The 11811-nt window shown below is 42.1% G+C and overlaps 1 protein-coding gene across 1 annotated transcript; it reads left to right on the forward strand.

Annotated features, from left to right (window-relative positions):
- Positions 1 to 1192: 1192 nt before the first annotated feature.
- LOC309560787 (sepiapterin reductase-like) lies at positions 1193 to 11173 on the forward strand. Its single transcript, XM_082264451.1, has 3 exons — positions 1193 to 1671; positions 9670 to 9960; positions 10953 to 11173. Exons 1-3 carry the CDS (start codon positions 1224 to 1226, stop codon positions 11138 to 11140), a joined length of 927 nt encoding a protein of 308 aa, XP_082120577.1. The 5' UTR covers positions 1193 to 1223; the 3' UTR covers positions 11141 to 11173.
- The last annotated feature ends 638 nt before the right edge of the window (positions 11174 to 11811 follow it).

Genomic DNA, 11811 nt, shown 5'->3' on the forward strand with positions numbered 1-11811 from the left:
AATACCACCAAAAGAAAGCTCTGTTTGTGGGGGGAAAAAAGGCGTCAATTTGGGTACAGCGTCGCACGACCGCGCAATTGTCCGTTAAAGTCACACAGTGCCGAATCGCAAAATAGGCCCTGGTCAGGAAGGGGGTAAAATCTTCCGGGGCTTAAGTGGTTAACAGACATTTCCTGAGAAAGTCCCAAGTTGTACTTAGTTGAGCCTAAAGGAGTATCCCACTTATTCCCTTCTCCCATCCCCTTAATTACAATAAAACAACAAAACAAAGATGTTGTCAGTGTCTCAGTTCTCACACCCAGGGTCGCAGCTCACATGGGCTGGAGAGGTAGCCGGTAACAATGGCAGACCCACATCAGGCTTAATGCCTGGAAAACCTGCTACATTTATGTTCGTGTTCCATAGACCTTAATAGAGTTCGCATGTTCGCTAGAACTTTTTACCTGTTCGAGATGTTCTGGTGCGAACCAGGGGTAGGTTCAATATTGAGTTAGACCACCCTTTGCAGCTATAACAGCTTCAACTCTTCTGGGAAGGCTGTCCACAAGGTTTAGGAGTGTGTCTATGGGAATGTTTGACCATTCTTCCAGAAGCGCATTTGTGAGGTCAAGCACTGATGTTGGACAAGAAGGCCTGGCTTGCAGTCTCTGCTCATCCGGTAGATATTTTATCGGGTTCGGGACTGGTATGGATTCTGAGATGAATCTCCACGCCAATTTTTTTTACAATGTTGACTGAGAAAATGCTTCCTCCTGTCTGCAGCAGACTGATGACATCATCTCAGTCGTAAGCAAAGTCTCCGGAGCTCAAAGACAGCTTTGTACTGATAAGTGACAAGTGTTTTTGAATAATGATAATGCTATATATTGTGAAATGCATGAAATGTGAATCTTGCACCCTTGTAAAATTACTAAAAGGTCCACTTTAATAAAGATTTAAAATGTTTATTAAATCAAATGTTACTGTATTATTTTTGCTTGCATCATAAAATTTTATGTGTAAACTTTTGCACAGAAATGTACTTTATAAAAAGAGAGATAGCATTAGTGTGCATCTCTGCAGGGCAGAGAGGAGGAGATATGTCACGGTGCATACAATGAACAGACAATTACCATGACAGGAAGAAGGAAAAGTATATAAATTACCCGGTACATGCAATGAGCAGACGGGACAGCAGTGAGGAGAGGGACAAGGACAAGTAATTAGACAGAGCATTGTATACAATGATCAGGCAGAGCAGGGAGATGGGAAGCAATGGCCATGTAGATGTCCCAGTGCATACACTGAATGGACACAATGGTAGGGAATGTTGGGAGAAAACAGATTTTCAGTCTGGAGACTTCACACTTAATGCCAGAAACGGGCACAGCAGCTACAGCCTGGGCACTGTGGTGTGTGTTATCACAGGGGCCTCCCGGGGGTTTGGCAGGAGCCTGGCATGGGAATTGTGCCCCAGAGTGACGCCAGGCTCTACCCTGTTGCTGGTGGCCCGCACAGAGCAGGAGCTGCGTGTCTTGGCTGAGGAGCTGACATTCCAGTACCCAGAAATTGGGGTGAGATGGGTGGCAGCAGATCTGAGCACAGTGGACGGGTTGAAGAAGACTGTGCAAGCTGCAAAGGAGCTGAATGGACAGAACACGGCACAAAGGATCCTCATTATCAATAACGCAGGTAAAGGATGCAATGTCACATAGAGCTGATAATAGTATAATAACGCAGGTAAAGGATGCAATGTCACATAGAGCTGATAATAGTATAATAACGCAGGTAAAGGATGCAATGTCACATAGAGCTGATAATAGTATAATAACGCAGGTAAAGGATGCAATGTCACATAGAGCTGATAATAGTATAATAACGCAGGTAAAGGATGCAATGTCACATAGAGCTGATAATAGTATGATAATGCAGGTAAAGGATGCAATGTCACATAGAGCTGATAATAGTATAATAACGCAGGTAAAGGATGCAATGTCACATAGAGCTGATAATAGTATAATAACGCAGGTAAAGGATGCAATGTCACATAGAGCTGATAATAGTATAATAACGCAGGTAAAGGATGCAATGTCACATAGAGCTGATAATAGTATAATAACGCAGGTAAAGGATGCAATGTCACATAGAGCTGATAATAGTATAATAACGTAGGTAAAGGATGCAATGTCACATAGAGCTGATAATAGTATAATAACGCAGGTAAAGGATGCAATGTCACATAGAGCTGATAATAGTATGATAACGCAGGTAAAGGATGCAATGTCACATAGAGCTGATAATAGTATAATAACGCAGGTAAAGGATGAAATGTCACATAGAGCTGATAATAGTATGATAACGCAGGTAAAGGATGCAATGTCACATAGAGCTGATAATAGTATAATAACGCAGGTAAAGGATGCAATGTCACATAGACCTGATAATAGTATAATAACGTAGGTAAAGGATGCAATGTCACATAGAGCTGATAATAGTATAATAACGCAGGTAAAGGATGCAATGTCACATAGAGCTGATAATAGTATGATAACGCAGGTAAAGGATGCAATGTCACATAGACCTGATAATAGTATAATAACGCAGGTAAAGGATGCAATGTCACATAGAGCTGATAATAGTATAATAACGCAGGTAAAGGATGCAATGTCACATAGAGCTGATAATAGTATAATAACGCAGGTAAAGGATGCAATGTCACATAGAGCTGATAATAGTATAATAACGCAGGTAAAGGATGCAATGTCACATAGAGCTGATAATAGTATAATAACGCAGGTAAAGGATGCAATGTCACATAGAGCTGATAATAGTATAAAGTTATTAAAAACATATTGCTACTTTAAGAACAAATATTGCTTAAAAATTGTATTCTTATAACTGTTTTTCACTAATTGAAAATTTTGGAACATGAAGTACCAATTAATCTTCCCAAAGGGACAGAGACAGCATAATACTTATACTTTACTTATACTTTAACACTATACTAAAAATACTTAAACTTTAGCTGCCTACGTATTAATACACTCTTTTAAAGTTTGTACTGTATGGCTACTCTGTAGCTGTCCATGGTTTTTAGTTGGACCATACAATCTGTTTAGACTTATAGAAATCTTGCCTCGTGCTGAATCACAATAGATCAGCCTTTCCCAACCTTCTTAACACAGAGGAACCCTTGAAATAACTTTCCAGTCTCAGGAAAGTCCTGTTAAAAATGACTAGATCTACAACTCATGATACATTAGTGTGGTGGTCAGTGGGATGAATGCTCCTTACACTTGTGGTCATTGGAAAGAATTACCTTCTTACAGATAGCTAAAAAGATCAATGGTGTCAGTGAGAACTTATCTGAGAGGCAGAATTTTTTGATTGCTCAAGGAACCCCTAGCAACCTCTGGAGGAACCTTAGGCGTTCCATGGAACTCTGGTTGAGAAACCCTAAATTAGAATCAGTCCAACCATAGACTGGATGGTCTTTCTGTAATTCAATATAACCTGTAGGTTCTCAAAGGCTACAGAACATAACAATAGCTACATCTGAAGCTTATCTGGTATTTTCTAACAGTAACCCATACTTTGTACCCAATGATATCCTGTTCAAAAAACTACCCAACTGTAATGTACAGGTATTAATGGGCTTTTGGTATGACAATCTAGGGTCTCTCATTTAGATAGTAACAACATTTTGAGTCTTACCCATGCTCCTCATGAGTCCCGACAGAGGCAGGCTGCTTCCAAAATTACTTATTGCTGAATAGTACAAGGTAACACAATTGTTACAGCAGCTCCAATATATCCTTGTTAACAATCTGTAGGAAAGAGTATTATTATTATTAATATACAGGATTTATATAGCGCCAACAGTTTTCACAGCATTTTAAAACCAAAAAAAACATTCAGTTACAATACAATTTAGGAAAAGCCCTGTACACACTACTAGTTTTGGGTTGAACGAAAAAAAAAATTACAGCTCTGGTCGGAGCTGCTGTACTTACAATGTGATGTTAGTACAGCGATCTCCCCCGCTGTGTTATTGTGTTCTGACAGGGGGACAGCCCTCCCGCCAGAACACTCTGGTCAGCGCTCTCAGCCAATGGCTGATCGGGAGACGGAAGGCAGACCATTTTTGTTCAAGACCTTTCGACAGAGGCTTACTTCTGTTCGACTGCCTGCCATACACATGGGCCGAATGTCACCCAACATTTGACACGTGTGTACTAGGCTTAAGAAGGGCCCTGCTCATAAGACGTTACAACCTAAAAGGGAAGGGCAAGTGATACAAAAGTTGATAACTGTGTGGGGATGAGCTATTGCGAAAGTAAAAGTTCAGGTGTTAGGTGGGATAGATTTCCCTGAAGAGATGAGTTTTCATTGTCCAAAGGCAGCCAGAGTAGGAGACAGCTAGACAGATTGAGGTAAAGAGTTCCAAAAGTTGCAAGAGGCTAACTAAAGCCCTGCAGCCAAGCCTGCGAGGAGGAGATGAGGTTTTGTGGTGGGTTGCATTAATATTTTGAAACAAGATTAGTGATGTAGCTTAAGGCAGAGTTGTGGATGGCTTTGTAAGTTGTTGTTAGGATTTTTAAATGTATTCTTGGGGTGAGCAGAAAACAGTGGAGGAAATGGCAGAGAGGGGTGGTGGAGGCTGAGCAATGGTAAGGTGGTTGAGTTTGGCAGCAGCATTTATGATACAATGAAGAGAGGATAGTTTGCGTAGAGGTTGGCCGATGAGAAGGAAGTTGCTATAATCATATTGATGCAGTGTCATGAAGGGGAGAAATGTTATGGAGATGAAGGTAGAAAGGTTTGTACAGTGATTATACTGTATGTGGTGCCAGAGTGGAGGTCAGAGTCCAGGATTACACGAGGGACTAACAAAACTGATAGTTATGTTATTGATCTTAATTAAAGAGTTGGGGGGCAGGGATTGGGTGGGGGGGATTTTGAGCTTATTTTTAGAATTTTTTAGGTTTTTGATTTAGATTTAGGAATTGGTGTGACAGCCATACAGCAATGTTGGGAAATTTTGTTGAGGAGTATAGGATAGATTTGGGTATCATCATCGTAGTAATCTTTTGGAAGCCTCAGAAACTGAAGAGGAAAAGTACAGGAGGAGGCAAAAATGATGGTCAAACTGGAGTTCTTAGATAGGTAAGAGATGAACCAGGAAGGATCAAAGTCTTTTTTGGAGGTGGAGTGGGTGGTCTACTGTATCAAAGGCACCAGAATGGTCTGAGAAGGGAGCTTTGGTCATTGCTTTTAGCAGATATTACCTCATTTTTGAGCTTTAGTAGGGCAGACTCTGTGGAGTGCTGTGAGTCTTGTGGGTCAATGCCAGACTGTAAAGCTGGCAACAGACAGTTTGAACCTCAGCCGGTTCAGCAGGGACCAGCTGAGATGCTAACCATGTATGGGCAGCAGGCTGATTGTACCCAAGTTGATTGATTGATTGATTAATTAACTTGGGTACAACCAACCTATAATCACTGTGTGTTCTCCCATCTGGGAAGGCCCACCCCCCCCCCCACCCCCCGCCAGGAGAACACAATAGCTTTGAGGGAGGAATTACCCCTTGAACAATGACTGTGTGGATGGGGAATCCAGTGATTTTCTTTTCTGCAGGAAAGAAAATTGCTCCATCTATGGCTGGCTTAGGAGGTTTAAAGGAATGGGAGCAAGAAGATGGGTCTTAATTTTTTCAGACTGGTTGGGTCCATTGAGGGCTTATTAGTTATGGGCATGATCAGTTTGTGTTTTATAATTTGTGAGTTAGAGAGTGTATAATAGATCAAGAGGTTGACTGGAGTACTTGTGAGGGAAGGGGGTCCAGTGGACAAATGGTTAGGTGAGCATCTTAGAAGAGTATTGCAACATCCTCTGTAGTAATAAAGTTAAAAGTGGAAAATACTAAATGTGTTGGTAGACATGGTTTGCTAAGTGAGGGAGATATCTGGACAGTGGAGAGCTCAAAACAAATTGCATCTATATTGTTTGTGAAATATTCAGCAATACCCTGGGCAATAACTGTATTAGAGGTGCTGGGGTAGTAAGTAGAGAGTTAAAGATAGAAAAGAGTTGAGGAGGACTGGATAAATGGATGTTAACCACTTGCCGACTGCTGCACGACTATCTACGTCGGCAGTCAGCCCCTCACAGGCAAAGCGACGTAGGGCTACGTCGCTAACCTGTGAGGGTCTAGGGAGCGAGCGCGCGCCGCCGGAGGCGCGCTCCCGCTCCCGCGTGGTCACGGACCCCCCCGCGCGTGTGACCGGTGGACCCGATGTCCGCCGGTCACTCTGCGATCGCCGCTGCAGAGGGAGAAAGTCAGGCAGCTTGTGTAAACAAGCCACCTGTCATTCTCCCCTGTGTAGAAACTGTGATCACACGGTTCTACTAGGTAGAACCGTTGATCACTGTTTCTACAGCTCAACAGACAGCCAATCACAGTTAGAATCACGCCCCTAGGGACACACACAGCCCCTCCCTCTCAAATAAAGTTAACCCCTTCACTACCAGTGTAATTTTGCAGTAACAGTGCATATGTATAGCACTGATTACTGCAGTAATGTCACTGGTAACCCCAAAAGTGTCAAAAATGTCAGTCAAGGGTCCGATCTGTCCGCCGCAATGTCGCAGTACCGCAAAAAAAAAAAACGCAGATCGCCGCCATTACGCGTTAAAAAAAAAAAACAACAAAAATGACAAAAATCTTTCCTTTTGTTAGTAAACGCGATAACTTTTGCGCAAACCAATCAAAATACGCTTTTTGCAATTTTTTTTACCAAACATATGTAGCATAAAACAAATTGGCCGAAAATGTTAAAAAAATTTAGATTTTTACTTTTTTTTTTGGGGAATTTCATATAAAAAAATGTGAAAAATATTGTTATTTTTGCAAAATTGACGCCCTTTTTTTGTTTATAGCGCATGATCAAAAAATCGCACAGGTGATCAAATACCACCAAAAGAAAGCTCTGTTTGTGGGAAAAAAAGGACGTCAAATTCGTTTAGGTACAGCGTTGCACGACCACACAATTGTCCGCTAAAGTCACGCAGTGCCGAATCGCAAAATACCCCCTGGTCAGGAAGGGGGTAAAATCTTCCGGGGCTTAAGTGGTTAATAAGAGTGATGAAATGGACCTGTTTAGCAAATCAGAGGGAGGAATTATATTTTAGGAGAGCAGAAGTCTTGCAGAAGTCTTTTAGGGATTTCGTTTTACACCACAATTGTTCAAAGTACTGTATACCTATGTATTTTGAGACTTCTGATGTCGTCAGTTTTCCAGGGATGTAGCAACATTATAAAGTGCTGGTGAGAGCAGCCCCTCTAGCTCTAGAACACGGTACACTGTCTCTTCCAGCAGAACAACTCGCCCATCTCACCTTTCTCATAGTCCAGCGGAATCATATCCTACTCTCAAACTTTAGGAGGAATGGGCTGTCCAAGGTTTGTAATATCACCCACCAAGGCAACTAAGAAATAAATGAAAAAAAAAACCTGGTCTTTATGCAATACATTTATTAAAGCGGAGTTCCGGCCGCAAAATCGTCACAATAGATTTTGTGCCATCCGCTTCCTTAGTGTCACCTGAAAAACAATTGGATATTCCCGTTTTTTTTTTTTTTTTTTTACTTACCTTGTTTCAGAAGAAAATATACTTACCTTCCTTCCACTTCCTCCCTCTGCGGCCGTGGCCCGCGCCGTCATTTCCTGTCCTGCAATGCGTCCTGGGAGCTCTTACTCATCACTCCCAGGAGGCAATGGGCAGTGACGTAGGCGGTCAGCCGCTCCTCTCATTGCGTTATTTGCAAACAGGAAATTACGCGATGATAGGCTTCCCTATGGAAACCCTTACTATGCCAATCGCATAGTACTGGGCATGCGCGAGATTTCGCGCTGCATTCATCTGCCCCATCCAGCTAGAACCAGGAAGCAGGGCATACATTTTCATACTGCGGCTTCGGGTGACCACAGCAAAGATGGCGGCGCTCAGCAAACGATTTCTAAAGTAAGATTTTATGATTGCAAATCATTTATTAAACTGTGTAAAACTGGATTAGCGGATGTATGAAGGGCGGTGGATCACTATTTGGGAAGTAATTAAAAAAAAAAAACGATTCTGTGGCCGGTACTCTGCTTTAAAAAGTAGCACATTAAAAGCATAAAATATAAAAGCAAGTTGTATGTGCACATGAAAATGTCTGTGGATGTATGTTTAATACTTTTCATCCTGTGTGACCCTTCAGTTTTGGTTCAGTTGGTTATATTACAAACGTGGAGAACACACATTCCTCTTAAAGTTTGGGAATGTGATCTACTTCATCAGGACTTTGAGAATGGCATGTCAGGCAGACTGTGCTGCAAGAAAAGACAGTGTCTTGTGTTCTGCTTTCACAAGTGCTTTGTAATCCTATACAGTGTTTGGAACAGCTTTTTTGTAATTTTGTTTTGCTTCTTTACATTAGAAGGGAATTGTTGCCACATCTACAATACAATTATGGTACCCCTAAGATAGACTACAACTCCCATGACTTTGGTGGTTTTACATACTGTACATTACACATACAATGCTGTATTCACCGTCTTAAAAACTGTAACAAAAATAGAATGAAGGATGAGTTATGGATGAATTAGAAAGCACAGTACAGTGCAATATAAAGTATGCAGTAACGTTCTGCAAATTTATCTCCATGGTAATTGATGAGTTTGCTAGTCTTTTGAGCATTTTTCCCTCAAGGGCTTCCTGTTCCCTCCTCCATAGGTACATTAGAAGGCAGCTGACCATACACAACCCAGAAGATCCATCTACTTAAAGATCTTTGTAGAGTAGAGTGACCAGATTTCTTTCCAGCTTTATTAATGGTGTCGCTGACGCAGGGGGCTGCAGGGTAATCCAATTAAGCAACATTTCTGTTATTGGCCTGGAGCAGGGGAAGGGTGAGTCTGCTCCTGGAGTTATTGATGATGTCAAATGATGATATTACATGTTCTTCGCAGTCATTCCCCACTTGGCTTGTGCAGACTTCATTGAGGCAGGCAATATGGATCATTTGTCACCTTGTTTGCCCTTGCTTGTGAAGGTGATTAGCAGCTAACACCTGGGTCTGAAGTCTTGACCCAGAGCAAAGTAGGCTCAGGTAAACCATACCCCTTTAAGCCCCTCCCACTTTTAAGCTGAATTTGGCCATACCCAGCACTTGGTGTGGAGCACTGCGCATGCTGCCATTATCTCCACCCCTTGCTCCGCCCTGCCCCACCCTCAATAAAAGTGTTCATAATCTGCAGGGTGTGCCTGGTTTTTATTTTGATAATCTGGTCACTTTATAGTACAGATTTGGAAGTTTGTGCTGAACACAGTTGGCTGCCATTTCTGGGAAATCAGTGAAAGGGTGACTTATGGATGAATTAGAAAGCACAGTACAGTGCAATATAAAGTATGCAGCAAAGTTCTGCAAATTGCTCTCCATGGTAATTGGTGGGTTTGCTAGTCTTTTTAGCCTTTTTCACTCAAGGGCTTCCTGTTCCCTCCTCCATAGGTACATTAGAAGGCAGCTGACCACACACAACCCAGAAGATCCATCTACTTAAAGATCTTTGTAGAGTAGAGTGACCAGATTTCTTTCCAGCTTTAAAGAATATTCTGAAACACAGGTCTTTGTCTTCTTCCTTTGCAGGGTGTCTGGGTGATATTACCAAATCTTTTGTAGACTTCACGGACCCTCTAGAAGTAGACAGATATTTCTCCTTCAACGTGTCATCAGCGCTGTGTCTGACCTCCTCCCTGCTGAAGGTTTTCCACAGACGTTCTGGGCTGCAGCGGCTGGTGGTCAATATCACATCTTTGGCTGCCCTGCAACCGTTCAAGTCCTGGACACTGTACTGTGCTGGGAAAGCGGCTCGGGATATGATGTTCAAGGTGCTGGCCGAGGAAGAGACGGATGTCTGCGTACTGAATTACGCACCAGGTAACCACTTACTTTCTGTAAAATTCAATGTGCTAAATGTTTAACGCAAAAAAAAAAAAAGATTAACAGAGATAGCACTGGGAAGACATGGACCACCTTCATCTACAAGGCTAATCCTTTATCCTCATTATAAAAGCTGAATCATTGCCACACAGGAATAGTGGAACAGTGAAGGTCCCTTACTGATACAGGAAAAAAGCACCATGCGGAGTGTATATCTTCCTATGAATTCATAGCTCTAAAGCAGGGGTCTCTAAGCTTTCTTAACAAAAGGCAAGTTTACTGTCCTTCAGGTTTTAGGGGGCCAGACTGTGACTGGTGGCAGTAGAAAATACTAAGCCATCAGTAGCAGTAAGCAATTCTCCATCACTGGTTTTAGTGGGAGGAATAGTGCCACATTGTTGGAATCAGTGGGAGGAATAGTGCCCCGTTGTTGCTATCATTGGGAGGAATGGTGCCCTATCATTGGTATCAGTGGGAGGAATAGTACCCAAAGGGTCAGATAAAGGCCAACAAAGGGCCGTATCCAGCCCCCGGGCCATAGTTTGGAGACCACTGCTCCAAAAGCACAGCTTAAAAAAATGAATAGTGAGATGGTTTTCGAGTTAATCGATGGCCAACTTCCTCTGGGTTTGGGCTGTCATGGTCATACCCCTTGTGGGTTTGTCAGCACATTTTCCTGAACCCAGAGTACGTCTGCACTCAAAAGTGCTCACACACATAATGCTAGTGGCAGAAAGGACCACACACCAGTGTCACAAGAAAAGAGGAAAGAAGTATAATGACATCTTTGGACTGGCCAGAAGACCTTTGAAAAAAACTTATGTGTGTATATTTTGGAGGGTTTCTGGGTATTTTTCTGTACTGGCCTAGTACATTGGGAAATGTGTATGTACTGAAGAGATATACCAAATATGTTTTATTTTTACACACTTTAGAAAGAATTTAGGTTTCTGCCCCAACTAATGTGCTTCCTTTTCACCATCATACAGGGCCCATGAATAACGCCATGCAGGACCAAGTTCAGAGTCACACAGCAGATTCCGAGGTCCGCCATCATTTCACTGAAATGAAGAAAAGCGGAGAACTTCTTGACTGTCATGTATCCGCAAAGAAAATGATGGACATTCTCAAGAAAGACACCTTCAAATCTGGCCAGCATGTGGATTTTTTTGATTAGTATCAGTCATTTGATAAATGCCAGTTATGTGGATTCTCGGTCTGCTTAAAAAAAAAATAAGAATCTTAGCTTATAATGTCACGTGTTTATGGGTTTTACATGCAGCACCCAGTGTGCCAATTGCACTGGTGACTGTGCATGCTGCTAGAGGACATATTCCTTTGTTTCCTGAATTGATAAGGCCTTTTAAGCACCCTATGTGAAATCCTACCTAAACAAAAATGTTGCCACTGGCCAAATAAAAGTTGTAGTAGGTCCAGAATAGCCACGTTAGATGTCACAGAAAAGTACCCCTCTCCAGGTACTAGTTCCAGTATACAAATAGGCTAATGCTTTAGCACTGGATAATGCTCAGCAATGCCAAGTACTCTTTCTGCCCACCCCCTTTTATGATTGTAATGAAACCTAGCCAGAACCAGAATCCGAACCAAATTGTTCCATCACAAAATGGTCCGCTTTGCTGATCTATTACTATATATGCAACAATCACACATCAGCCTTCCATCAATACTATGTAGCACTACCCCAGCTGTGAATTTTCAGGTTCTTTCCTCCAAAGTAGTGCAGAGGCAGCCAGTCACGCAACCGCAGTCCACTCACTCCAGCTCATTGATCAGTCTAGAGGTTGTATTATTAATTTTATTTGCTAGTAGAAATTTGTGAGGAAATTT

The sequence above is a fragment of the Pelophylax lessonae genome (assembly GCF_965119305.1).
Source record: "Pelophylax lessonae genome assembly, chromosome: 1".
Lineage (NCBI taxonomy): Eukaryota > Metazoa > Chordata > Amphibia > Anura > Ranidae > Pelophylax > Pelophylax lessonae.

Bases quoted from the DNA above. Each gene is read 5' to 3' on its own strand.
- LOC309560787 (XM_082264451.1), top strand. From the start codon at position 1,224: ATGATCAGGCAGAGCAGGGAGATGGGAAGCAATGGCCATGTAGATGTC. The intron at 1,672-9,669 runs GTAAAGGATGCA...CTTCCTTTGCAG, and splicing joins CCTCATTATCAATAACGCAG to GGTGTCTGGGTGATATTACC. The intron at 9,961-10,952 runs GTAACCACTTAC...ACCATCATACAG, and splicing joins CGTACTGAATTACGCACCAG to GGCCCATGAATAACGCCATG.